The sequence below is a fragment of the Pseudovirgaria hyperparasitica genome, assembly GCF_010093815.1.
Source record: "Pseudovirgaria hyperparasitica strain CBS 121739 unplaced genomic scaffold EJ05scaffold_10, whole genome shotgun sequence".
In the NCBI taxonomy this organism is placed as follows: Eukaryota; Fungi; Ascomycota; class Dothideomycetes; order Acrospermales; family Acrospermaceae; genus Pseudovirgaria; species Pseudovirgaria hyperparasitica.
The window spans coordinates 1417500-1444594 of record NW_022985558.1 but is presented as its reverse complement, the minus strand read 5'-3'; the positions used below and the strand labels follow the sequence as shown (position 1 = coordinate 1444594).

At 51.0% G+C, this 27095-nt stretch overlaps 12 protein-coding genes across 12 annotated transcripts; 8 read left to right on the top strand and 4 right to left on the bottom strand.

Annotated features, from left to right (window-relative positions):
- Positions 1–2243: 2243 nt before the first annotated feature.
- On the top strand, positions 2244–5939 carry EJ05DRAFT_60951 (uncharacterized protein). Its single transcript, XM_033749800.1, has 3 exons — positions 2244–2902; positions 2980–3412; positions 3471–5939. The coding sequence occupies exons 1-3, from the start codon at positions 2667–2669 to the stop codon at positions 5706–5708; spliced, it is 2907 nt and encodes a 968-aa protein (XP_033599711.1). The 5' UTR covers positions 2244–2666; the 3' UTR covers positions 5709–5939.
- Positions 5940–6607: 668 nt separating this feature from the next.
- On the bottom strand, positions 6608–7817 carry EJ05DRAFT_511975 (uncharacterized protein). The gene is made up of 2 exons (XM_033748292.1): positions 7620–7817; positions 6608–7559 (listed from the first exon to the last, which is right to left on the bottom strand). Exons 1-2 carry the CDS (start codon positions 7708–7710, stop codon positions 6664–6666), a joined length of 987 nt encoding a protein of 328 aa, XP_033599710.1. The 5' UTR covers positions 7711–7817; the 3' UTR covers positions 6608–6663.
- A 121-nt stretch (positions 7818–7938) lies between these two features.
- On the top strand, positions 7939–10198 carry EJ05DRAFT_477465 (putative phenylacetyl-CoA ligase). The gene is made up of 2 exons (XM_033744258.1): positions 7939–8363; positions 8433–10198. Exons 1-2 carry the CDS (start codon positions 8261–8263, stop codon positions 9986–9988), a joined length of 1659 nt encoding a protein of 552 aa, XP_033599709.1. The 5' UTR covers positions 7939–8260; the 3' UTR covers positions 9989–10198.
- A 722-nt stretch (positions 10199–10920) lies between these two features.
- On the top strand, positions 10921–12576 carry EJ05DRAFT_511973 (uncharacterized protein; the record flags this gene model as incomplete). The annotated part of the gene is made up of 2 exons (XM_033748291.1): positions 10921–11562; positions 11675–12576. Exons 1-2 carry the CDS (start codon positions 11157–11159, stop codon positions 12574–12576), a joined length of 1308 nt encoding a protein of 435 aa, XP_033599708.1. The 5' UTR covers positions 10921–11156.
- Positions 12577–12636: 60 nt separating this feature from the next.
- Positions 12637–13874, bottom strand: EJ05DRAFT_511972 (PR-1-like protein; the record flags this gene model as incomplete). Its single annotated transcript, XM_033748290.1, has 2 exons — positions 13215–13874; positions 12637–13125 (listed from the first exon to the last, which is right to left on the bottom strand). The coding sequence occupies exons 1-2, from the start codon at positions 13491–13493 to the stop codon at positions 12637–12639; spliced, it is 768 nt and encodes a 255-aa protein (XP_033599707.1). The 5' UTR covers positions 13494–13874.
- Positions 13875–14223: 349 nt separating this feature from the next.
- EJ05DRAFT_60594 (uncharacterized protein) lies at positions 14224–15723 on the top strand. Its single transcript, XM_033749795.1, has one exon. It carries the CDS (start codon positions 14465–14467, stop codon positions 15425–15427), a length of 963 nt encoding a protein of 320 aa, XP_033599706.1. The 5' UTR covers positions 14224–14464; the 3' UTR covers positions 15428–15723.
- Positions 15724–16307: 584 nt separating this feature from the next.
- On the top strand, positions 16308–16924 carry EJ05DRAFT_60654 (uncharacterized protein). The gene has a single exon (XM_033749796.1). The coding sequence runs from the start codon at positions 16438–16440 to the stop codon at positions 16744–16746; it is 309 nt and encodes a 102-aa protein (XP_033599705.1). The 5' UTR covers positions 16308–16437; the 3' UTR covers positions 16747–16924.
- Positions 16797–17860, bottom strand: EJ05DRAFT_477464 (uncharacterized protein). The gene is made up of 2 exons (XM_033744257.1): positions 17212–17860; positions 16797–17159 (listed from the first exon to the last, which is right to left on the bottom strand). The coding sequence occupies exons 1-2, from the start codon at positions 17550–17552 to the stop codon at positions 17060–17062; spliced, it is 441 nt and encodes a 146-aa protein (XP_033599704.1). The 5' UTR covers positions 17553–17860; the 3' UTR covers positions 16797–17059.
- Positions 17861–18342: 482 nt separating this feature from the next.
- EJ05DRAFT_501780 (uncharacterized protein) lies at positions 18343–19277 on the top strand (the record flags this gene model as incomplete). The annotated part of the gene is made up of 3 exons (XM_033747159.1): positions 18343–18525; positions 18574–18873; positions 18927–19277. The coding sequence occupies 3 exons, from the start codon at positions 18343–18345 to the stop codon at positions 19275–19277; spliced, it is 834 nt and encodes a 277-aa protein (XP_033599703.1).
- Positions 19278–19983: 706 nt separating this feature from the next.
- On the top strand, positions 19984–20451 carry EJ05DRAFT_501779 (uncharacterized protein; the record flags this gene model as incomplete). Its single annotated transcript, XM_033747158.1, has 2 exons — positions 19984–20177; positions 20217–20451. The coding sequence occupies 2 exons, from the start codon at positions 19984–19986 to the stop codon at positions 20449–20451; spliced, it is 429 nt and encodes a 142-aa protein (XP_033599702.1).
- Positions 20452–21449: 998 nt separating this feature from the next.
- Positions 21450–21768, top strand: EJ05DRAFT_477462 (uncharacterized protein; the record flags this gene model as incomplete). The annotated part of the gene is made up of 1 exon (XM_033744256.1): positions 21450–21768. Exon 1 carries the CDS (start codon positions 21573–21575, stop codon positions 21765–21767), a length of 195 nt encoding a protein of 64 aa, XP_033599701.1. The 5' UTR covers positions 21450–21572.
- Positions 21769–24207: 2439 nt separating this feature from the next.
- On the bottom strand, positions 24208–26286 carry EJ05DRAFT_60524 (RCC1/BLIP-II). Its single transcript, XM_033749794.1, has 3 exons — positions 25974–26286; positions 24641–25873; positions 24208–24581 (listed from the first exon to the last, which is right to left on the bottom strand). The coding sequence occupies exons 1-3, from the start codon at positions 25984–25986 to the stop codon at positions 24355–24357; spliced, it is 1473 nt and encodes a 490-aa protein (XP_033599700.1). The 5' UTR covers positions 25987–26286; the 3' UTR covers positions 24208–24354.
- Between the last annotated feature and the right edge of the window lie 809 nt (positions 26287–27095).

The following is a 27095-nucleotide window of genomic DNA, read 5'->3' as shown; positions in this document are numbered from 1 at the left end:
TACCAAGTAAGCTGCCCATTGCATGCAGGAGCAGTGTCAATGCTACACACGTACAGTATCGAGGCTCTTGACCTAGCGTAGACTGTGTTTCTAGGCAGGTAAAACCCTTACAAGTGCTAGTCGTGAATGTTACAACGAAAGTAGACAATGATAATGCGTTCTCGAGCTCTCGATCCATTGCATGTAGTCCGTGGAAATAATGATGGTTTTGGACAACAGCTCTCACAAGGTCGCGATGCAATGGACATGACGACACTCTTCATTGCTCTATTCGACCGAGTGCCTTGGATACCGATGAATGAACTTCTTGCTCTGGAAGGCCTTTAAAGGCAGAGTATTGATACTTGGCAGCGGCTGTAAGCAGTATCGACATATCTCAGATAATTGCTATTCCTGAGTGGATACCGCTGCCTAGTGGAGTAACTAATTCCAGAACCCCGAATCTGGGGTCTGACATCTCTTTCGCTAGAAGGCCCGCTACCCGTGTATGGCCAAGGTAAAATGAAATGCAGCGCTGATAATCTAGAAGGATGCTCTGCCACAACTCGTACTTTAGGCACGGAGCGCAATGGAACGGGGAATGATCATAGACGTGAGCAGTGTCCTTGACTTCGCAATTTATATGACATTGGCGGAGCTCCTCGGCAGAGCGCCACCTCCGCCCATGTCCTTAATTTGGTCCTTTTAGCACATCGATCATCGATGACCGACTCATCATGGCACAGCGCAACACGCGCACACACACACACTCTCTCTCTCTTTCTCTCTCTCATATCAATTGGCAATGTAAAGCAAACTCCCGGTAGGAGTATAGCATGATGAGTTCGCAGTCATAATGAAGACCTGACAGGAAACGCCGTGGCTAGCAGTAGCAGAGCTTGGGATGAGATGATGATGCAGCCGAAGATGCCAAGCGCAGGCAGGAGACAGCCCGTGCGAGAGCCATTGGACCCCCGCCACAGCCGTGCAAGGGCTTAGGTTTGGCTGGTCTCTACCAGATTACCAGTCCTGATTCAGCCTCCTTCGATAATCCGGATAATAATAGTATTGTTTAGCGGAGCAGACGAGCGCGAATCTGCTTGGCTTTTCTGGCCTGGGTGAGAAATCTCTCCGCATCCTGTCGTCGGCTGTAGGCCAAATGCAACCTCAACTCTTCAAGAGATATGTATTGCAATCTCGCGCATGTCTGAGACTATGCAAAGACAGCCTGCGTGCTCAGACTCTGAAACTCACTGGGAACAGCGAAGGTGGGTGGGTGGTGGGCGAGGTTTACGGCTGTTACAAGCTAAATTTGGCTTTGAGGCTGTAATAGGGTCACACCGACCGCAGGGGGACTCTTTCGGGACAAGCCTGTGTTAGGTCAGAGTCAGGGGCCTCAGGGACACGAGAAAATGCAAAGTTCAGAAGACTATGATCTTCTTCTGTTCGTGGTGAAAGATGTGCGGTGAACTACGGGAGCAAAGCAACAGGTGCAGTGTCAAGAAAGACGTGTCAGGAAGGCAACAAAGCCGGGGGATGCACACTGGCTGTCAGGAGCTTGAGGTGGACGCATGTGGATGTGCGGATGTAGATGTGAGGAAGTGTGGATGTGAGGGAGGGGGGTGGATGTGGATGTGCCGTGAAGGTTGTATTATATTGCCTGGCGAGAAGTAGAGGCTGTGGTGTTCAGCAGAGCGTGTGAAGAGAGAACGGAATACAGGGACAGACAGACGGACACAGCGCCATTCATCCTCAGCAACCTTGAAAGTCCTTAGGTAGTAAGTTTTAGTCGGGCAAGGTAATTAGGGCAAAGTAGGGTAGGAGAGGGTGTTAAGTTGAGTCCATTAGTCGATAGAGTACTAATCATTATTAGTTGGAGTCTGGAGACATCGATGAGGAGAAGAAACCTTCCAAGCTTCCCTAATTGCCGCGCCCCTGCTGTCTGCTTCATCACCAATCCTCTCTCTTCGACCTCGTAGCATCATCGTGCTTTTGTTGTTCCTTGCCTTTGAGTCTTCTCCTACTAATTAAGTCTCTCGTTTCCATCGACTCCAGCCAGTCAGCTTTGTGGTGTCGGCCTATTTTCCGCCGCCACACGGTAAGTCGCTAGGTTTCCTGCCTCTCCGCCTACATCACCTCGATTTCTCCGATCAGCCTCCTGTTCACTTCACACTTCCATACTCCATCCATTCTCTCAACTTCGACCAGTCCCTCTACTCCTACCAACACCCTTGCACGACTGTCGCTCTCTACCGTATCGCCGGCTCGAGCACTGAGCTTCCTTCCATGTCCGCACGTCATCTCACCCTTTCCGTTCTCAACAATCACCTTTCGTTTTGCTGGCTCCAGTACTCCCTGTCCGGCATTGGAATCTCTCCACGCGTACCTCACTCGTCACACAAGAACACAAACTAAATCGACACCATCACTAACGAGACATCCGCGTGTTGTAGACTACCTTGTCATTACCCTCGGCTCCGCTCGTTACACGCTCCCAACATCGATTTCTGCATTACTGTCCTGCTATACATCATTTCAACATCCGATACGCCAGCGACACTCCTTTGTACATACTCTTGAGCTTGTCCTTTGTGATAGCTCATTTCCCGTGTCTATAAATTGGACAGCGGAGTCTTCAGGAGTGTTCATCGTTGTGGAGAGCTTCGCATGCGGTAATCGCCTTCCCCATGCCGCTAAACTTTTCGAACAAGGTCTTTCCACGTCGCAAATCTTCTGGAAATGTCCTTGACGAAGTACAACGCCCAACCTCCGACGGATTCAGGGTTATGAGCCAAGTAGAAGTGGAGAACAAGAAACAGCTCCAAGCAGCTGAGAAGGAAAGAAGGAGCCGGTCTGGTTTCTTTGGTACCAAGCCCCGTCAAGGATCAGTAGAGGCTGAAGAAGATATTCGTGCTCGGAATAGGTTAGTATACCCAAGTCCTCTTAATGCTTACCTTCATACAATTGTTAGCTTGAGCCACAGCGCTAACCGTGCAACAGTTCTCTCTACGACAATTCTTCCTCTTCAGCACGTTTCAGCTCATCTTCCACGCTTCCTTCATCGTCAGACAAAGAAAACTCGGACAATATCTTTGCTCCTACCAAGATTTCCGATTCGCGCACGTTTTCGCTTCGTGGAGCTGGCCGCACCTTCACATTTGGGGGCAAGAGCTCAAAGCTAGATTCAATCAACGCAGCAAAGCCTTCGCCGCCTCCTCTGCCTCACAACATACCTCTTCCGAATCCACAATTCAGGGAGAGATCCATGACGACGACTAGCTACGCTAGCACTGCACAACCACCCAAGATTGATTACAGAATAGAGCAGGATACTTCGGAATTTGGAAGTGGCTTCGACAATCTGTTTGAAGGACTAAGCAGTCCTCGGCCTGCACTAGACAAGCCTTTACCACCAGGGCCTGCTCAACGCACCGTAAGATGAAGCCTCAACAGATTCATGACACGACCGGCACTGACAATTATCCAAACAGGAATCTGAGCCAGTCTTGGCCCTTCCCCCACGAGTCTTCACTTCTACTCGTCCAAACGCTCCTCCTGATCCGGCTGAAATCAACGCCATTCGTCGAGACAACAATCTGTCGCCCAGATCCTGGTCTTCACAAGACAATTTGATATCCTCTTCCTTAACTGACTCCCCTGTGGAAGAGCGAGCGCCACCGGTGCCTCCGCATAGAGATATGAACAGTCCTAGGATGCCTCCCGAGGCCATTTCGCCGTCTTCCGACCGCTCCGACTCACCCTATCGTCCAGTGCTCTCCACGTCTCAACAGAACTCATATCTTAGCCTACCAACGTCGTACACGCGCAAAGACAGCACATCATCTGAGCTTTCACCAAAGCACTCGTTTTCATCCATATCTTCTCAGGAGGAACATACTTTGACACGAGCACCAGTACCTGTGCGCAACACTGCTTTTAGCGACGGGGATGAATCCGTCGCTAGCGACGCCACGCCACGCGCAACATCCCGGCGAGATGCCGACGATGATGATCTTGCTGCATCTGCGGCCGCAGCAATGTCCTTTGCTGAACGACCACCAGCCAACAAGGTCATGAATCAGGCTCAATACAACAGCTACCGTCGCCAGCAAGAGATGCGGGCCCCTAGCGTACATAGCGAATCAGATACCGAGGAGGATTACAACTACGACGAAGAAGATGAGGCGGAGCGTCAGAGAGAAATTGCGAAACAAAGACGGAAGCAAGAGGCCGCAATGTCCGTCTACCGACAACGCATGTCCAAAATGACTGGGGAGAAGCCGATGCAAGCCCCGTCAATGATTGCCGAGCATCCAACGGCAGTCAAGAGTGACAGCGTTCCAACTGTCACGATTGGTGACGAGTTTTCAGACGAGTTGGCTGACACACTTGGCGCGCTTGATGGTACTACTCCGACCAGGAACGGGATCAGTGGGAAGAGCTCGTCAAGTGGTGCCAGCGGTGAAGAGTCACCAGACGAGGACACCCCTCTTGGCATTCTGATGGCTCATGGCTTTCCGAGCAAAACTCGACCTCCCACTAAAATGTATGGAGCAGGTACACCAGTCGTTGTACCGTCTGATCGCCCGGTGTCTGCCGGAAATCCGCGTGCTTCAATGATGCCCGGACCTGGAAAAATACCTCCTTTTGCCCGTGGTCTGCCCCGGGAAGCGCCAAATTACTTCGGCGATGGACTCGTTCAGCCATCAAATCGGGAATCTTTCGCATTGAATAATCACGCTCCTGCTTCCGTCTACGGTGGCTCCATGGCTGGCGAACAGCAACGATCTACCACACTGATCAATGTTATCGCCAACGAAGAACGTTCAAAAGCTATGCGTCGTGGCAGTCCGAATGCTCGAAATGGCTTTGGTCCCATGATGCAGTCTAACCAATCGATGCCCAACTTTCAGGTGTCTCAAAATATGCAAAATCTAGGCAACGGTATGGACATGAACGGCATGATGGGTATGCAGGGGCCGGGTGGAAACATGGATCCATCGTTTCAGTGGAATCCCCAGGCTTTCTTTCAGCATATGGCCATGCAGCAGCAGCAGATGTTTGCAATGACACAACAGATGATGGCGATGGGAGGCATGAATGGCATGAACCAACCCATGACACCCATGTCTGGGCCAAACGGAATGCAGAACGGCTACCTGAATCCTAGTAGTACATATGCTCCAAGCGTTGCCGGAAGACCTATGTCTATGGCACCCTCAATCTCGAATCGGACGAGTACAATGGTAGGACGACCGCAGTCTACATTTGGTCTTGAACCAAGTGCCCGCACGCAGAGCATGGTCCGCCCACCGTCCACATTCAATCTTGGCTTGAACGTACCCTCTTCACGACAGAGCACCCTCATGAGTGGTGCAAATCCAAATTACACCCCTTCCATTGCGCCTTCTGAGCGTAGCACGGTTGGTATGGCCAGCAGATACCGACCCGTGAACACATGCGTGAACGAAGGCGCTTCAGTGATGTCTGGACAACTCAGTAATCATCAATTGCAACACCAGCAACCTGGTCCAGCAAGTTCAGACATTCATACTAGGCAAAAGCCAGGGCGAGGCAAGGCCTTTCTGAATGCCTTCAAACGCAACACACGGCACGAGGATATTGAAGAGGAAGACTGGTCTGACGTGGCTCAACGCAAGAGTCGGTTTCTAAATCCGGACCGGAAGCACGAGCGGGACTTAAAAGACCTCTGGCCTCAGGACGCATGAAAACAACACTCGGATTGACCTCGGTTCGAATATTCACCCTAATAATCAAAAGCCTACTACATTCTAATCTGGCACCATCTCATTTATGCTAAAACAACGCTCTCTACATTACCGGCGGCCATGCCAATCTTTTCGAGATCAATGCGTTGGTCAAGGACGTAGATACAAAAGAATCACTGTCTCCTTCCGATGACAGGATAAAAGTCAATTCGGATCCAGATCATGCCACCTTCAACTCAACATAACGGCGCATCGAGCTGCGCATTTTCATAATCGCGTAGATATTGTTTTCCAACTGTTCCAAAATCTAACGGCGAGGACATATCGTCATAACCTTTCCGCACAATTGCATAGCATCTTGAGTAATGGAATGTATTTGCGTACACGCACGGCGGGCTTTTGCACCGCTGTGAAATTCTTGAGGGGGTGGTGTGCTTTACTGATATGAGCGCGCAACGAGAATGTGGCTTGGCGATAGAGGAAGTTTGGTGATGATGCATGGCAGCAAAGGGTATACTGAGGATTTGTATGGTAGTGATGACGTAGCTTGCATGCATATATCTCTTCCTGTCACCAGTGTGTACGGACGTCAAGTCTACTGTTTCTTCCGCTCGGATGACTCATGCAATACGTGTCGACGATGTTCCACTGAGGTAAGAGATGTAATACTGCTCGACCAAATCTTGCCTATCGCGCAATGGGTGTCTACTTCATGCATATCAATCAACTACCGCGCTCTCGCACTACTGGTTACAAAGCGAGATTGTTGGGACTTCTACTGTCTACGGAAGCCTTCTCTCCTTTCGGCTTATTAGTAGCATGTGGCTAGCAATTGATACGATTGGACAGCATATAAATCACATCGCAATGCATCGAGAAAGCGGCCATGTAGCAAGCAAGCAACAGTAGGGCACGGACATATATCATCACACTAGGTATCGTATCTAATCTCCGTCTATAGCTTACTCTCCTCCTTCTCATCTGGTTTCCGCCTCGCCTTCATATTTCTCTCCGCACTTAGGATCATCACGATATGATGGCTTAACGCCACGATATCGCCAGCAGGATCCATGACAATGACCTCGAGATCATATCTCCCATTCTTGATCGCTTTGGCCCTTACCCGGGTGAACAACCACTCCACCCCTCCCTCTGGCAACCCCTTTTTAATGTCTATATTCAGTAGCACCGTCGGAAACCAAAAGCTCTTCCCCTTGAAATATTCTCGTGTGGCAGGGGATAGATTGTCGCTTGTGCGATACTGCTCGATGAGCTGCGGGAACATATCGCACACGTAGCCCAGCGTATCGTTTGTCCACTTCTCGCCGGAGCGGAATTGAATCCACTCGTCTGCAATGCTGGGATGCGCCTGCCCGTGCCGCGGATGGAACCAATATATCTTTGTCGCAGCTTTGCGAAATTCAGGGAACTGTGTGTAGGCGTCATATGCCCAGTTCTGATCCTCGCAGTGCCACTGTGCGTCGTCCGTCTTGCTGCGCACGCCGTCGTTGACGCATTTGGTCAGCGCAAGGAGGTCTGCGGGCGGCGAGGGAGGAGTCAGGGTGTGGTTTGTGGCGAAGCTGACGCCGGATTCGGAGGCGAGGTTTGTGTGGGTGATGAAACCGAGGACTTCCTCGCGGGCGTGTTGCGTCAGGGAGATCTGGACGAGGGATGTTGCGCGGCCAAGCTTGATGTCTGTGACTGTGAAGGATACCGGGCCGATGCTTGTGCGGCGGACGAATTCAAGGTGGAGGGAGAGGAGGTCAGGTTGGTTCTGGGCGGACAGGGTCGTGGAGAAGTGTAGGCGGGCCACACGTTGGATGGCAGAGGTTACATAGCCGCCGTGAGGGACTGTAGTAGGTGAGTCCTGAGAGCCGCGATAGTGGTTTGGTGTTTAAAGGGTGTGTATACCTGAGCCGATGCACCAGTCTTCGTGGAAGTGACCTTCGTACTGGTGCGTGCCTTTGCTGACGATGGCCGTTGCGTCGGCGAAGGAGGGCATGTTTCGATGGTGCCCGGGAGCAGGTCTGTATGTCAATTTCTTGTCTAGAGCAGCACCATCATCATCATCACCAGACCCGCGGTTGGAAAGTGAATACCTTACCTAGGTACCGCGAAGTGTATGTTGACGCTTGGCGTCATCGTTCGCGGGCCTCGGCCGAACCCCAGGCGCATGCATGCCTGCCTCGGCACTTCACACAAGACACGCAGCACGCCCGACACCGTGCGCCGAAGATCAAGACGCTGATGGATTGCCGACGACAGCCGCTGGTCTTGGGGGGAGAAGACGCCCATGACCGAATCAGCAACAGCGTTCTCTGTTACGCGGCCACTCTTAGCCATTAGCCGGTTGCTCGCCCGCCCATCATGATAGACTGTGGACCCTTGGACTGGGGTGTCTTCCGACACCGACAACACGATATGACTTTCATGTTCTATTACGAATACTGACGACCTGAACGGAGCTGGATCCTCGAATTCCCTGAATACACAGGGCCTGTTCTCTTGTCGTTGCAATTGATTAGCAAGACGGCTGTGTACTTCTAACCAGTATGCCGACCAGCTCAGTTTATCCAGACGTAGACATCCCAGATGTTGATATCTGGGGCTTTCTCTTTGAAGGGGAGCACAGGATCCCCTATCCAGAGGACAAGGGTAGGTGATGGACGCAATACCAGCGCTTACACGTCTATTCTTCCCTTTACTGACCATTGTCTCGTATAGTCATCTATATCGACCCTTACACGTCCCGTAGCTACACTTTCAAGCAAGTCAAGGATACCGCAATCGACTTCGGCAAAGGTCTGAAGGCAGTGTGGGATTTCCAGAAGAACGACGTTGTGTGTCTGTACACACCCAATTGTATCGACACGCCGGCAATAATATGGGGTACACAATGGGCTGGCGGTATCATTTCGCCCGCCAACCCAGGATACTCGCCTGAAGAGCTCGCATTCCAGCTGAAAGACTCTGGAGCCAGTGTCATCATCACCCAGATGCCAATGCTCGAGCATGCCCGGAAAGCGGCTAAGATTGCTGGCGTGAGCGAGGATCGCATAGCAGTGATTGGCGACCAGAAGGATCCCCAGGCTAGAGTGAAGCACTTTACAAGCATTCGAAATATCAGCGGAGCAACCAGGTACCGACGAGTGAAGAAGAAGTCGACCGATCTGGCATTCTTGGTCTATTCGTCTGGCACCACCGGTCTGCCCAAGGGCGTTATGCTGAGCCACCGGAATATCGTCGCAAACTCTCTCCAAGGGGCTACACTCGAGGGCAACCTGGCATGGAACAATGGACCTAATGGCGAGGGAGACAAAATCCTAGGATTTCTTCCCTTTTTCCATATATACGGCTTGACCTGCCTCATCCACCATGCCATCTATCGTGGCATCCAGCTCTATGTCATGCCGAAGTTCGACCTGCCCGACTTCTGCCGGTTCATCCAGGAATTCAAGATTACGTTTGTTTATGCCGTACCGCCCGTCATCCTGCTGCTTGCAAAGCATGAAATCGTTTCAAAGTACGACCTGTCGTCTCTACGCATGCTGAATTCCGGCGCGGCCCCCCTGACCAAGGACATCATCCTTGCAATCCATGAGCGCCTCGGTGTCCGTGTCAAGCAAGGCTATGGCCTATCCGAGACCAGCCCAACCACACACTTGCAAGCCTGGGAGGCATGGAACAATCCCTGGGGCTCCGTCGGCAAGCTGCTTCCCAACCTTTCGGCCAAATACGTCGGCGAGGACGAGAAGGAGGTCGAGGCGGGTCAAGTTGGCGAACTGTGGATGAAAGGCCCGAACATCTTTATGGGATATTTGAATAACGAGAAGGGCACTCGCGACTGTCTAACCGAAGACGGTTGGTTCCGAACTGGAGATGTTGGGTACCAGGACAAGGACGGCAACTTCTTCATCACCGACCGCGTGAAGGAGCTGATCAAATACAAGGGGTTCCAGGTGCCACCCGCCGAGCTCGAGGGCTATCTCGCCGGGCATGCGAAGATTGACGACGTTGCCGTGCTTGGAATCTACAGCGAGGAGCAGGCCACTGAGCTTCCCAGAGCATACATCGTGTTGAAGAAGGGAGTGAGCGCGGATAAGAGCACGGCAGACGAGATTAGCAACTGGCTGGCCGGCAAAGTGGCAAGTCACAAGAAGCTCAGGGGTGGTATCCGGTTCACAGACGAGATCCCAAAGAGTGTGAGCGGGAAGATTCTGCGACGGGTATTGAAAGAGCAGGCGAAGACGGAAGACGGCGCGCCCAAGGCAAAGCTGTAGGTATGGACTGTTGATGCATGTCATGAGGGATTGTTTATTGCATTTCATGACGGACAGTTAATGCATTTCATGTCGGATAGTTTAATGCATTTATGAAGGACTGTTTAATGCATTATGTGAGAGCTGTCTGAACATGTGGCCTGGTAGTAGTACTCTCGACGAATTCGAGTACCATGTTGACAATTATCCGGCATAGTATTGAGATTAAACAGTACATCTCAGCAGTCCTAGTGTTCATGCGTGTGATGATGGGTTGACCTCGTTGACCTCGATGGATGCGTGCATGCATCAGACGGCCAAAGTTCGAAGAGGTACGGTATTATTATTGATGGATATATCGAAAGTACGGACATGACCACTGATTACGTGTGTCGTTGAATATGACCTGCATGCATGTCCCTGAAGATCCCCCCACCCCCCGGAGAAATGCGTCTTCGCACGCGCATGTCATGTATGCATGTATGCACACAGACACGACACGCCCTACCCTCGGTACACGACCACCACCGAAATATAAACACACAGCTTGTGTACCCTCGTCAATCGGAGATTAGCAGCCTAGCCAAGCCTGCCAAATCCCACACGGGACCCTGGGTGGGGCCTCGGGCTTTTTGGGATGAGGAGAAAAGGGGAAAAGGCGAAAAGGGGAAAAAGGGGAGAAGGGGAAAATGGCCCGGAGGCTTTTTCTTAGGTGGAGACCGGGCGCGGAGAGGGAGTTTGAGAGGGGCCTAGAACGCACTGTCGAATTCCTGTCTCTGTTTGAATTGGGTGTTATAGAAGTACGTTAAATAATGTTAGAAAATAGTTTAGTCTCGTCTCTAGGCAGGGCCGGGACCTGGCCTTTTTTTGGAGGGGGGTGGGCCGGGTGGACTGACTGACACTGACGCTAGCTGACACTTGACGTCCGTTTTGATGAAAGATTAATGATGATCTGTTAATCGGCAATCGGCAATCGATACGCTGATCCGCTAGTCGGGGCATTCTAGAATGCGTGTTTGTTTAGATTCGTTTTTGGGGCGTGTTGTTCACTCCGTGCCGCAGGGATCCGTCTTCTACGCCGTAATATTCCTTATTGACGTCTTTCTTTTCCTGCTCCTCTTCTTCTTCTTCTCTTCGTCTCTTCTTCTCTCCGGCAAAACAAGAGCAACGACAAGAAAAAACTACCACAATGCGCATACCAACCCCGACCCATACACTCGCCATCCTCGGCACCATCAGCCTCACCGCCCACGCATCATCCGCTTCCCCAAACACCACCACAACCACAACCACAAGCACAAACAACACAAACACACCAATGACCTGCCAAGAAATCCTCATTCCCGTCTCCGCAACTGCAGACAACATCCTCCTCCCGGACGGTCTAGACTGGCGCACTGCTACTGACGCGGTGTTGCAGGGTAATGTGACGGGATCGACGATGGCGAGGACGAGGGTAGGGGGTGAGTACGTGATTGCGGGGCGGTACTGTGAGCCTGTGGGTGTTGTGGATGAAGGGGATGGGGATGCGCAGCAGAGGAAGAAGAGGGCGGAGACATTGCAGGTCCTTGTGCACGGGGCGACGTATACGAAGGGTGCGTGATATCCCCCGTTCTGCTTGCCATGTTTTTGCATCCATTTCCTCTTCCGGGAATCTGACATGTATTCACTCACGCACATACTCACAACAACACACCAAAAAAACAGACTACTGGTCCGGCCTCGCACCACCACTCAACCCAAACACCCCCTTCGCCCAGGCCAAATACTCCTACATCCACGCCGCCGCCCACGCAGCCTTCCCCACCCTCTCCCTCGACCGCCTCTGCAACGGCGCCTCAACCCACGCAAACGCCCTCCTCGAATGCCAAATCCCGCTCCAAGCCGCGACAATCGCCCAGATCCTCGCCTCTGCGCGCCGCGGCACCCTGCCCATTTCCGCTGCCCAAAGTCCAAATTCAAACCAAGCCCAACCACACCACCGCCGTCAGACCCAGACCCAAACCCGCACCTTCACCTCCCTAATCCTAACCTGCCACTCCCTCGGCAGTCTCATCTGCAACGCCCTCTCCGCCACCTACCCCTCCGCCGCCGACGCCCTCGTCCTAACAGGCTACACGCCCTTCCTCGCCGCCGGCCTGTCCGGCATCGCCACACACCCGCTCTTTCTCCCTGCTCCGGACAAACCCCTCGGCTACCTCTCTGCCACCCGCGAGGCCGGGGCAGAATACCTCTTCTACGCGACATCCTACGACCGTGTGGTCTCGCACTACGATTTCACGCATCGAGGCAGCGTGACGGTGGGGGAGATTGCGAGTGTGGGGTTGGGGCAGGTTGATGCGGGGGGGTTCCGGGGCGCGGTGTTGGTGTTGAATGGGGATGAGGATGCGGTTTTCTGTCAGCGGGTGGGTGTTGTTGGGCCGGTTTTTATGGCGAGGGGTGAGTGTGAAAAAGGGGGGTTTTCGGAGGCGGTGCGGGGGTTGTATGGTGGGGCGAGGGCGTTTGCGGTTGTGAATTTGGGGGGGACCGGGCATTGTGTTAATAATCACTACACGGCGGAGGAGGCGTTTGCGAGGGTGAATGGGTGGTTGGGGGAGGTTGGGTTTTGAGAGGCTTTGGGGTGGGAAAGGGTGTTGATATACCACACACACGTTACGTATGTACGTATGCTATCCATCCATCTCCCGAACAGCCTCGTACACCACCGCCGCAACGGCACCAACCCACCACCCCGCCCGGGTATCCCCATACCCACCTCCATGCCCCGCGCCACTCGCCGTCTCCACCGGCATCTCTCCCGAGTCCGTCCCTGTACCCGTCGGAGTCGCACTCGGACCAGCATCCGAATTAACCTGCACATGCACATTCTCCACGAACCTCCCCAGCACATTGCCCGCGGGGTAGTACTCGCACACGAAGAACCAGTTCCATGCCCTCTGCTGCCCGTCCCTATCCTCCCTACCCTCATCATCTCCACAATCCCGCCGCGCACACCCCACACTCGTCGTATCAAGCCAAACCAACTGCGTAAAATGCCCGGTAGCAGCCTCAAAGTCACCCTTTGCAAACTCGTACGCCGCGCGCTCTGCGGCCCAGCTGTCGATTGCGGCGGTGGGGGACGGGTAGCCTGTAGCGAGGTTTTCGCCTGTTGGGCCGGACTTTTGTTGTTGTGTTAAAACGGGACAAGACGAAGGGGAAAAGGGGAGACGGGACATGGGAAATGGGGAAAAGGAAGGGAGAAACATACAGAATGCCCCCAGACACACCTGTCAGCCCACGCAGCAGCGGCGTCGGCAAGGGAGGTATTCCAGGCCAGTGGCGGGGCGGCATGTTGGTGGCGGTATGTATTTGTGCTGTTGAGGACGACGGCGTGGAATGTGCCGTCGTCGTCGTCGTCGGAGAATAAGGTCCACGACGGGGTTGTTTGTTGTGCTATTACCACTTGGGTGTGTAATGTTAGTAGGAGTGTGGCTGCGAGAAGGATGAGGTGGAGGAGGAGTATTGGTGGTTGTTTGGGATATATCATTGTGACTATTGTGGGTGCGCTGAGATCAAGGAATCAAGTGCTGTGAGAAGTGTGGTTGAGATGAGCAGACGATGAAGCTGCGGCTCGAGCAGCAGCAGCAGCAGCAGCAGTTATAGATATACAACCTCACTGCCATGGTGCTGGAAGTTGACAGACAATAATTCTGTTCGGGAAGGCGCGCGGGTGAATGGTTGGTAGTCGAGCGCTCTTGCCGATGACGTCGGCGCTAAGCTGGGCGTGTCCGAAGGCAGATCCACGGTATAACACTTCAAAATGAAGCAAGAGTTGAAATCCGGAGCCTCAAGAGCATACAGAATAGTCTTTGAATGATACTTGTTGATTTGAATCACGATCAAACCACGATGGAAAGACGATTGGGCTATTGGATGGCATGTTTGACGTACGGATCAAGGTGAGGAAGGGCGAGAGGGGTCGCGATTTGGCTGCCGGAACCGCACGACTACTGATGGATTGGCTGTGCACCAACATTTGATCTATTGGCTGAAAGAGTATTGGCTTCTTATCTAGGTGAATACACTGAGGACGAGAGTACGCTATTTTGATCTCGTCGGTGATGATCTAGAACTGGTGTCTACAATCATTGGATACGCGCTGATCAACAATGGAGAGCCTTTCTTGATACTGCGATGTAGAATGCGGATGGATTTCCGACGCAAGACAACATACCCGATTCACCCGGTATCAAATGGAGTCAATTTGGAAGGTACTTGAACAGAAAATATAAGAGCTGAAAAGTTCGGCGAATCTTCCTATTGATCACACCAGGTTGGCCGGAAATGAGTATGAATAATGCTTCCTGTAAGTACACATGAATGATGAAAATCCGGAAAGTCCTCGGGTACTCGACCTCGAAGAGCTATATGACTCGCAAATGTCTTCCTCATCGTTCACATGCACCACCTCGCAGCGTCCGCTACCTCCCTCCTTCGCCCACTCTTTAGTCTCACATCATGGATGAGCCTATTGAGCAGTCCGTCAAACAAGTGAGTCCAAATACCTGGCTGATTGGCAGTCTTGTGCTTCATCGTTCAACTTGCGGTTCTTGTCTCGCCACTTGGAGCGACGACGGCGAGAGAAGCTTCGCACTCACGGAAGCGCCTGTACCGCCACCATTAACCACTTCACTACCGCCAGATAATCCACATATTCAGCTTGTGTACAGTGCTGGCGTCAGTTCCGCAGTCTGGTCAGTAGGAAAAAAAGCATTCTGCAAAGTCAAGTCGATCGTTTCGGGAACAACGCCGGAAGCCGCCACAATAGATTTTGTACGGAAAAAACAGCCAGACTTTGCAATGCCAGAGGTTCTTTACCATACTGAATATCACGGCCGATCCTATCTTTTCCTTAGCAGAGTGCCAGGTCGGACACTGGCAGATGCCTGGCCTACTTTGAACGAGGCTTGGCGTCAGTATTATGTAACCGCTGTGACAGAAATCTGCAAAGAAATGCAGGAATGGACAGCGGACAGACTAAGCGGTGTAGACGGCAGAAATATACCTGAGCAGTACCTTGTGAAGAGTAGGACGGCTAAAGACTACAGCCCAGGTAGTCTTGAGAAAGGTTGTAGAGCAATGGCGATGGACTGCTCAAGCTTCGTCTTTTATCATGCTGATCTCGGTCCGGGGAACATTATTGTAGAGAACGATCCTAATTCAGGCACAGTCGGGATTGTTGATTGGGAGACTGCCGGGTACTTTCCTCGAGGATGGATCAGGACGAAGTTTCGAATCTGTAGTGGGATGGACCTTTCTTCTTCAACCGACAACCCAGTCCGGTGGAGATCAGAAGTTCAAAGGTCGCTTGGGGCCAACGGTTTTGAGGATTATTCAAGCGCTTGGCAATTATGGTGGCAATCAACAGAGTTTACGGGTTCGATGAATGTAGTGGCCGCCATGGTCGAAAATTTGGAGTGAAGAGGAAAATGAAATCCCAAGGTCAAGGCTTGGTCGAGTATATGTAGGTCCGTCCTTCTCTGTAGTCGGCCTGCCATCCAAACGACTAGGCAGCAGCTTCTACACGGTCTTGGCGATGAGTGGATGACCTATAACGGCTATGATCTCCGTCTTAATGCACGCGCATGCATGGTCTCCGGTAAGACTTGATTGACGAGGCGGAATGGGAAACTCCATAGCGGGTTTACAGGCAAAGGTAAGAAACTGGACTTACTTCAATAACAGGAGAGCACAATTTCAGGGCTGTCGGAACTATCTCCCCGACTCGGCATTTTCTAGTTGCAGCTGTTAGCGATGGACCAATGAAAAGCGAGACTACGCAGTCTCGCATTAGACACATCCGGGGTCGAAGACGATCTTTACCAGGTAGCTACCTCTTACAGTACTAGCATACAATCGATATCTGATCGATTGCAGTGCACAGAAGCCAGGGGAAATCCGTGGGATGAGATGCCTCACCTGCGCGACCAACGAGGGTGTAAACCAAACTACCTCATTCTGATCCAAGGAGATCGCCATAAATCTCACTTGTACTGACACTTCCGATAATAGCGATTGCCCAAAAGAGAAGCAACTGTGCATAGGAAGGTATTGTGGAGACGTTTTCAAGCATCAGCTCTCGATGATAGCCTCTGTGGCTGTCGTATTATCGCTAGTGCTACATCATCGATTATGTCCATCGTGGCCCATGGCAAAAGATGGGATAGACAGCGGATCAAAAAAGAGAAAAGCGCCATAGGATTCGCTCAACTGGGTGTCACCTTTGTTGTCCAAACATTTTTGATTGGCGTCCTTGCTGAGAAACCACAGTGAACTGCGCATTAATCAGCCATCATCGTGATCTGCCGTGTCGAACATGGACTCGCCTGCAGAGGTTGCAAAAATCGACGATCGTACCTAAAGTATAAAGAATAATAAAAGTCTCAAGCTCATCACTACATGATACTGTTAACTCACAAGAGTTTTTCGCAATGGCAACATACAACGACGCTTTCTCCGTGCCCCTTCACCCTTCCTCGCCACAGTCCATCTCTCTTATTGACCTCCTCTTTCCTAGCCTCAACACCACTCTCGTCGCCTTCCAGCAGCTTCTCGCCGGACACTTGAACAGCTGTGCCGGACTGCTTGGCTTATGTAGGCTTGTCGCGTTCGCAGCAAGGTATTTTTACCGACACTCGAAAGGGGCTGTGCGAGAATGCTATAGTCAGTTGATACCCCATTCCATTGTGACCACTTCTCACACTCGAAGCCTCGACGCTGTACATCTCCGAAGTTGGTGAAGCACGCGATATGCTCGATGCGTGGACTTCTCGTAACTTTGGAGACTCCACTCGTTCTTTCACGGGTTCTCGTTGGCCAAAGGGATGACTATTATGGCAACGAATTTGCCACTACCGTTCGGAAGAAGCCTCTACGATTCTCCATTTGGGGAGGGCAAGCATTGGTTTCGGCACCAAGGCCGATGGTTCCCTTATCAAACGGTGAAAGAGCAGGAAATTTTTTTGGGGTAATCGACAGTTGATATACCTGTCCTGCTTCGGTCGATCTCAACAGCCATTGTGAGAGCTATTCCATGCATGTCGGGCCGAGTACCTAAAGCAGATTGAGCAAAAGACTCTCATCTTTGAGAATCGAGATGGAGGCTGGCAGAAGACGAAGACTCGAAAAATTCGACGGTTTCGATGAAGAAGTCAAGCAAAGTTTAGTACATGACATACAAGACTTTCTCAGCTTGGGAACTCACCCCCGTTATCTGGAAGGAGATGTACCGTACCGCCGGGGTTATCTGCTTCATGGACCCCCTGGAACGTGCAAAACAAGTGCTGTGTTGGCCCTCGTGAGCCACTTCGGCCTCGATGTATACAAGCTGAATCTCGCCAGCAGTGTGGATGATGGTCAGCTCAGCAAGCTCTTCGACGATCTTCCAGGTCGTTGTATCGTGCTCTTGGAGGATGTCGATGCCAACAAGGCTGCGCAGCGGCGCTTGCCATAATCGAATGACCATGACGGCCTTAGTCGAGGAGGTGTCAAAGCCGGAGGTGCAGGAGGCAGTCTCACGTTGACCGGGCTTTTGAATGCAATCCATGGGGTCAGTTCGGTAGAGGGCCAGCTACTTGTCATGACCACCAACCATCCCGAGAAGCTCGATGAAGCACTGGTTCGGCCAGGCAGAATTTACCGGCGAGTGGGGTTTGGCTATGCGACAAAGGATGTTATTTTCCAGCTTTTCTGCAACTTTTGCATGAATTCGAGTACCGAAAACCACGGAGAGTCTCCCATTGAGTGTCGATTTTTCTAGAGAACATGCAGTCATCTAGAGCAGCGATAGAAAGCGTAGATCAGTGGATGGTCAGGGTTAAGTGCCAAACAGTACTCAAGCGTGGTTTTTGTGAGAAGGAGAATTGATCATTGTCCTATTGAAGCGTCCCTAGGAGGGAGGGTATATATAAGTCTTTGCCAAGCCCTCACGTGCCCTGATAACTATTCCATTCTAGGAAGTGTATATCGTTTGACATTAAGCGGGAGAGAAAAGCATGAAGCAAACAGGGTGGAGGCGCCAGGGTGGTGGATCGTTCCTTTTTCCAGATTCGTATGATCCGCGTTATAGTTTTATTGTGCATGTGCGCCGATTCCAGTAGCGTGCTGTCCTTCTCTTCCCTGATAGTGAAACAAGCTGAATACGTGACACCTGCATGTCCTTGCGTTGGGAACGCCATGCAGTAGCCATTTCGAGTTCGCAGTCTTAGCCATACTCGTGTATAAAAGGAGGGCGAGGTGCTCCTGCTGGTGCCGTCTTCCTGATGTTGGTTCGGAAGATACTCCTCCTCCGTTATTCTACCACAAAGTATCCCCCTGCTATCCAAACGCTGCCAAAAATGGAGACCATCTTTAGGGACTCGTGGGATAGAAAACTATGGCTCGACGTTTGCAGCACACACCAAGACGCATATAAATGGGACTGGGACGAGTTAGCTTCTGTTACGGACTGGTGTCTCTTCACACAAGAAAGGAACTTTAGGGAGGTCTCGAAGGAGGGACTACTCAGTGTAGCAAAGCACGTAAGCATACAAAACTTGATAACGTAGAGCTGAGCTGACGGACTCAAGGGCTTGACTGTTCTTGGTTGCAACCAGACTGAAATTGCTGTCAGCTTCATGATGGATGAAGAACGGTATCGGACGAGCATTTCATCTACTAAGCTGGAGTTTCTAGAAGAACACCTATGCAACATTCCATATTGGATCGTTTTTGGACAGGGATATTTGCGTGAAATGGACCCAGGTGACGTGGATGATTCGTCTTTCGTGGGGACGAGCTTCGACCACGCTGTGCCTCTAGATTGGGAGGTTGATCTCGGGTTGGATACGGGTGGAAACGCAAGCAAACTTGCACTTGCGCAACCTGACGTCTCTTTCGAATCTAAGAGAACAACCCATGAGTCTGCAGAGCCATTCTTCAGGCCAGAAACCTCTGGCCAGAGCCTGTCTTCGCTACCCCTCCAATCTGGATCCGACTTGGCCTTGTCGAATACCTCCACCACTTATCAAGAATCTTAGTCAAGCTCACTGAAGAACAGCGGTGGCAGAATCACAACGAATCGGAGCAACGCCGACGCACCATCATCGGGAAGAATTTGTCAATGATTCGTGATCTTGTTCCTGCTTTAATGGATACAAAGCCAAGCCAAACAACGGTCATCCTTGAAACATGCGAATTCCTACACGATCTCGTCGAAGGCAACACGAAGCTAGAGCAAAATCTTGGGCCGGAACTAGCAGGCCCTGGCCCGGGTAAGACGTCCGGGAAGTAGAATTTATGAAAGCGAACGATTTGTCCTGGAAAGTAGGGACATGTGGTGATAGTAAGACATCCAGGAGATCTGGAATCGCACAAAGCTCTCTCAGGGAGCGGTACCTATGCAACATCCCCGACTAGAGCGTTTTTGGGCAAGGACATCTGCGTGAAATGGACCCAAAAGACAAACAAATGGGACGTACAATGGGTGACGACAGAAGGGCTGATAATCGTTGATGTGGAGTCTGGCAAACTGTACACTGTTCGGTAGAGAGCAAGAAGAGCGAGAAGCGAAGTTGACCATCTTTCATTACTGACCGTTTGGCGTCCTAATATCTCTTAACAATTTTCGATCGTCTGTGCTACGACTACTTCTCCACTCAGAAGTATAACGAACAGTATATCCCTTACCATCTACTCCAACCTGCCTTCCCATTCCCCTTATCTTCTGCCCCATCGTCGGAGAAGGATTGGTAGATAATTGATTTACACTAAGCTTGATTCATCCACCCAATTCACAAGACAAGCCACCTATATCAGCCTATCATTACAGCGGCTGAGACAGAAATTGGTAATGTAGATGTATAGGGTGTGTTCTCTATCAATGACTACTTCCGACGGTTGGATACAACTTACAAGCAATTGATTCCCATAATTGCATGCAGAGACGATGTTGAATGCGTAACCATTCATGACCCTTGACATAAGCAGCCTTGGCAACAATGGCGCCCGTTCTCCTTAATCGCCCGCGCGGGCTCGCTGATCCTCGGCGCCCTACCGCCTATCGCTTTCCCGAGTTTGGGGTCCCGCTTTTCGGAAAGGCCCACTTCTACCCGCCATCATGCCGCTATGCAGGGAACTCCTACCGGCCAATGGTAGCAGGCCCTTCTTGCAGCCCGCATGGCACCGGATGGCCGTACGGGCTCTTCTAGCGCTAATGATGACGCAACGGCAGACTAGCTGTTATCGGAAACGAGATTAGAACTGCAGGCTCGAGGCACTTCGTCTTCATTCTTCGGAGAAGGCTGAATGGGAGGGGAGCCCAACTCTCGAAACCCGAAGAGCCATGCAACATGTCCATGTTCCCAGCGCGATTGCCAGATTCGGCCACAATCTACCCCTGCTGCCCCCTTCACGAACTCAAAGACGGCGGCTCAAAGGAAGACGCAAATCCATTGAAGTGCCCCTGAAGATTGAAGAGGTAGACGCAGCGCGGCTCATGGTTGCTCAAGCCTTCCGGTCAATGAGGTATCACCATCAACTGGGTCCAGCACTGCAGGTCCTTTGTCAACTACATCTTAAACTACATCTTAAACTACATCCGCGACATCACAGAATCTTTTGTATAAGTAAAGAGAGGCATTGGGCAAGGGCACTTCGTCAACTGCCAGGGAAGAAGCTTTGATGATTTGATCGATACCAACAGGCTAATTTTATAGCCGGGAGGCATTTGGATGGATGTCTTATTGACCACACTCCTTTCCAACTAGATATCCAAAGGTCGGAGTTTCTAAATGTACCAGGTCTACGATCGATCAGCACTGCCAACGAGGCGTTCTCCCGAATCGGAACCTTCACCTTCAGCCAACATGCAAGTCACCGAGGGAGATTATGCCATTCGTAGAAGACGATTGCCAGCATAGCCTCCACTAGTACCGCGCCGATAGGATTATCTTTCTTCGGAAATGCAAGCGCTCTTCTCCGTTCCACGTATCATAGCCTCGAATCGACATCGGGTAGGATTGCCATACCGCATCTAAGCCCATCCTGGAGCCATGGGAACTCCATGCGAATTCGACGACATGCTAGCTGCAACACGTGCTCAATAAGCTCGCGCAGCATATAAACTGCAGCCAGTCCCTCCTGCTGTCCTCTCGCTTTCTTCCTCTTCTTTCCTCTCACACAATTCCATCGACTCGTCGTCACGTGTACAACCTCTCTATACATGATGAACATGCAGTACGTCCAGGAAAGACTCGTCTTGTGTTCGAACGACTTTCCCCCCTCCCCTGCAGCCACCAAGACCTTTGCCGACGAATTCGTCGATTTGGTTGCTATTGATAGTTGCGAGTTTCCATCCCAGAGCCAGCTCGAACCAATCTCCCCCCCCCCCCCCCCCCCTGTCGGACGACCTCGATGATCATGATAACAGTCTCTTTGACTCTGATAATCATTCTGGTCTTGGTTCCTCCCCAAGTCACCTCCGACGACATTCCAGGTAGCCTCCAGGAGTTCAATGAGCTTGTCTTCGGCGACCACGCGAGCTTCGGAAAAAGGACCCCCAGTGTGTACCAACGCAGGGCTTGACGACATGTCTTCTGTTTTTGAGCCCAACACCGCTGTCCAGGAGATTCGACAAGGATCGGTGGGCTTCGCCAGAGCAGGAGCACGTGTCCGCCTCTGGAGAGGTCGATCTACAGCATGTCCAAGACTGATCACGGGGCTGCTGATACCACATCGAGCCTACTCTGCAACGATCAAACTGAATCGAACGATGGCCTTATGACTAGGCAGGACGATGGCGTAGACTGTTTGATGATCTAATCCCCTACGCGTTCGGTCAGCCAATTGCGTCCCGCCCCGAAGGCCTGTCGCAAGAGAACGAAAGAGGAGTAGCTGATCCAAGGAGCTCTACTGCAAGCCATGTGTATCCCCCTTCTTTGCAACACGTACAATATCTACAAGATTCACCTTCGCAGCGCGGAACATAAAGAAAGAAAGAATCGGCGAGCTTGGTCCGGCAGCCCGCCGAAGACCATGGCCATGTATCGGTGAAGCAGATCGCAAATACCGCAGAGCACTCTCAAGAAAAAGTGTTGTGTGATGCAAGCCCGTCCATAACGGCTGAACGACATGTTAAGCTCTCGACGCGATCTGCGCCTTCGTGAATGCCCGCATACACATTACTGGGATTCATGATCGTCGATTTTGGGATCAGACGAACGACCAACCAATGGACCGGAAAGGAAAAGCGGCAGATAACCGGCCGTATCTCGAGAGTACTTACTGCTTACAACGAGCGGGGTGGACACGGGAGAAAGACCTCCCGCGAATATGATGTTGAATCCGACACTTGCTAAAGAGCAGGTGAAGGTTCATTTTCGAGCCTGGCTGTGAGGACACGTGATGCATTTGTGGAAACGCTGGTGGTACTGGAGACAGGATTGTGGGCTGGTTGAAGTTTGTATACTGTGATGATTCGAATTCCTTGGAAGCCTCTCCCGGAATGGTTGCGCTCCCAAGGTTTCCTGGCAGGAAGTTTTGCACAGGTCATCTTTAAAGGCAGTTTCATTGACTACGATGGAAGTGTTGCATTGTATTGTATTGTTCAGTGTCAGTAATCTTGATTATAAGTTCTGTTTTCAAGCCACTCCCAATCCAATGACTTTTACTGAGTGCATGTCAAATTCGTTACATGAAGTTTCAGTATATAAGCGCCCAGCCGGGGGCGGTGGCACGGGATGAGTTCATGGATGGCTTTTCCTTCCTAGCAGCATCGGACCACAACCTGTTCCATTTCAGATACTGTATGTATGGTTGAAGACCCTGCCTGGAGAGTGATCAGAACGTATTTATCGACGGCCCAGAATGGTAATTACCTCGGTTTTCCTCAAGGCTAATTACTCTTTCGAAAAAAATGTAAAGACGATCTCGTTACATCGCTGACATGCAATTGTGCTCATCATGCACATACATGCCTCTAAACTTACTTGTAAGTTCTGCAAGTGACTGACTTTCGTCACGTCGACAGCCTCCCACGGTCGTGCCTATGCATTGCGTTGCGAAGATCGCGACCCACATATGACGCAACGGAGGAGCTGCATAAGACTGTGCTTTCAGATGCCAACACATCGATCTATCTGCAACGATGGCCTACTACAGCACAGAATTGGCAAAAACTCAACGGCGCGCCCTCAAACGAAAATTTCTGAAAGGCAAGGATTGAATTATTTTAGGAAAGGAAAGGGGGGACAAGTTCCACAAACTCTATAGCGCCGATGTTTTTTCGTTGCAATCCATTCATAACGGCAGACTCTATATCTACAACTCTAGAGGTGAATCATGGTGGGTGCCCATCAGCAGAGGACTTGGTAAGAGTGGTTTTCCATCACCAACGGTTCAAGCTAACCAAAACAGGAAAGGTACTACCCAGCACCTGTCATGTCATAGAATCATATAGGTCCGTATGATCGAAACGAAGTAAAAGACCACCCCACACGCGAGAACGAGCCTGCAAGCATTGCCTTCACGAGTAGGAAAAATCCCATATGCCGATATTTGATTGGTTCAAATTCCTACATGGGCGGTTACTCAGAAGACGCTGCGCGGGTGGGCTTGCTAATATAATAATACTTTAGGTTAGCGAGTATGCGAGCAAGGGGCTAAGACGCTGCGTGGGCTCTTTCTTCCTCGTCACCGATCATCCTCTTAGCTAGCACCAATGATTACGGCAAAACTCCATGCTGACTTTAACATGAGACATGTCTGTGTAGGTGTCTTCCGCGAGTCTTTAGGACAGACTTCGAACCGCCAATACTAGTGCGTGATTTGGCTGTTTCTGAAACGTACCATTGCCCACAATACAGCGCTACCATGCACAATCACAATAATTCCAGGCGATTGATAGGAGGACGGTCCTCTTCGTCTCGTCGCGCGCGTCTATGTTGGTTCATGCTGGAAACCAACGCCGTACGCACGTATGATATCAGCTGCAGATGTATGTATTCGTCGCGGAGCGCAAGTCCAAGATGTATCTCGACTCATTGCCGAGCAAGAATCTGTCACCCTTCCCCAATTTAGCCTTTTCTAGTTCCCTACCTTTCTTTGTACAATGCGGGTGACTCCAGCCGAAAGATGGCCCGCCACGTCAACGGTTGAAAAGCAGCCCAGGACAAGCACGCGGCAGCATTACAGGTCAACAACCGTGCCAAGGCTTTCATCAAAAAGCCATCGAGAGTCGAATCAGAGACCTTCACGATAGTCTGTCTGCAAAGAGATGTTTACCTGGGGAGCCGAAAGTTAGGCGATGATGCTTTTGGAAACTCCTGAAAATGTTGAGCGTCGTACTGACAGACCCCGATGCCCGCCCCGTATCACAAGTCGGCAGCAAAAATGGAAAACTGGCCACCACAGCCTGCAGATACGAGATGTACGTCCTTGAGAGAAGGGCATTCCACTGCAGTGACTCGCTCTATCTCATCTTTACCGCCACCGAGGCCTGTTTGGAATGTTGCGTTGAAGCCGCAGGCATACGCTATTCCTGATTTCGAGATGATTACGGTATGGTCAGAACCAGCGGCAACTGAAACCACGTCGAGACCTAAAACGCCTGTTAGTTTTTTGCATGCTTGAGACTCTCGTAGCCTGTTTGTGAGGCACTATTACCTGGTACCACGGTGGCATTGGCGACAATCCGAATATTGCCTCTGAAGTCTCGCACAACGCTCTCTTCAGGTAATACACTCAGGTCAAGTCCTGTCTGACCTACGTCTGCTCTTCCCCAGACAATACACTCGCCCCCAGAGGTCAAGCCTACGCTATGATGTGCGCCACCGTCAACACTCTTTATATTCTTGCCAATAGCACTCTTCACTCTCCCTGGAACCATAATAACATGTGTGCTACTATCATCAGGGTCAACAGGAAATCCTGCCTCTCCGAAACTGTTCAGGCCCCATGACCAAACGTCGCCCTCTGTGTCGATAGCAAAGGAGTGATATGAGCCACATCCAATTGCAGCAGCCTTCTTACGTCCAATGACAACTCTTGTAGGTATCAAGCTCTTAATATTTCGTCGGCGTAACAAGCGACGACCTAGCTGACTTTGCTCGCCACGACCCCAGGCAAACACCTTGCCAGTGTTATCTAAAGCAATAGCATGATCAGCACCACAAGCAATCTGGGTGATGCGATCGAGTGTCGGAATCAAGATAGGAGTTCTTTGGTGTTCAACTAGTTGATGATTCGCGTCGAGCATAAATCCATTGTTGCCCTCGCTGTCACGAAAGGTACCCCATCCATAAACTCGCCCATCGTCGGTTATTGCGAAACTCGAACTGTCACCGGCTGCTATTTGAGTAAAAAGAACACTGTCTGGGAAATGGTTCGAAGGTATTGGGGTGGGAGTCGACTCGAGGGGATTCATGGGTGCATTTTCGCTATCCGAATCAGGCGCGTCGGCATCAGCGAGATTGCCTTCCCACTTCGTGTCACGTCCCAATGCCCCCGTGTCATTAACGCCCCAGGAGTAGATTTTGTTATCGCGTGTGAGTGCAAGCGCGTGCATGCCTCCAACTGCAATCTGGACAACGCCTACAGACTCCGGTGACAGGTATGGGTTGAGCTTCGGTCGTTTGGCCTGCTTGACATCAGGACCTAGACCAAGCTCGCCCTCGCTGGCCTCTCCAACGGAAAAGATCTTCAGAATGCGTGAGGGTGCCGTGTTAATTACAATTCCGTTGTTCGTTGTGGACCTTATTGCTCTTTTGAGTGCCGTGGTCTTCTGGGCCCTGGGTTTCTTTACGACCACTTCAGGTTGAACAGTATCAGTATCGCTTTCCTGGTGTGTTCGTTTGCGACTCGCTTGACTGGGCTTTGTAGCTACAGCAGCATCTATGGCCCAGGTCAGCATAGGGTTTCAAAGTTTGACTGACAGGGTGCGACGAATGAGATAGAAAGCAATAAAAGATAAGTCCAAAAACAAAAATAATACCTTTTTTTTGCATTCTTTATAGCCTTTGAAACAGTCTCTGAGGCTTTTGCTTGCGCCTTGTCTCCTCGCGTAGGAGGCTTTCGAGCGGTGACCTGCGGCTTTGCAGCTGCTTTCGCAGCGTTCGACTTCTTTGGTGGCATTGGTGGCGCGACGAGTGGTAATGATGACCCACACTGGTGAAGACAAGATCAAGACTGCGAAGGCCTTGTGTGTCGATGAAAATGGGCTACTGAAAAGAATGTGGTGACATATGTTGACCCCGATGTTTTTCGCAGACGCGACCATAAAACAAAGAGTCGCGCTTCGCAGCGCGAGATTCGGGTAATTCTTCGGGACCACGTCCGCTGGTTTTCGATTAGTCTTATCCTATTTTTAGGATAAGATACTTACTAGTTAAAGTAACCCCATTTTTATTTCACCACAGGCTCTTTCAAGGTCAATCGGCCCCACGCGATATTCTATCTATTTTCGGTTTCGTTTTCTATACCCTGGTCCCCATACCATATACGTAACGGTTTCAAATCTACCGGGCAGCAAACATGTCCTTAGTCGCTCTCCCCCCCCTACAAATACTAGTCTTTGCCTGAATCTCCTTGCAGCGCTTGTTACAATGAGTGTTGCCCGCTCGCTATGCAGTTATCATCACTTCTCCAAGATAGTAGTAGGGACATACTAATACAATGCCGCGATTCAGGTAAGTACATGGTTTGAAATTTCATATCAGTATGCCCCCAACGGACCTTGACACATGGAGAGAATAACACTAATTAATCACCTCGAACAAAAAAGTATCTACGAAAGAGGAAAAGGCTTTCAATTTTGACGAGGTTTGTTTGAGCCCCGAGGCAAGAAGTCGCATTCACTTCACCCTTCCCCCGTCTCACCACATGGTGTTTTAATTAGAGCTAAGCTGTGATATCTATCCTAGTGTTGTGCAAGGGCCCGGGTTTAGACAAATGCCAGTGGTTTTCACTCCGTAGTGTCTGTCTGTCGAGAGGTCAGTTAGTTAGTTAACTAAGAGGCACAGGCGGCGTGCGGGCGGCGTACGGTTACAGGGCGTAGTGACCCCCGCATTTTTGGAAACCTTACTATAACCAACTACCCTATAATAACAAAGCCCTC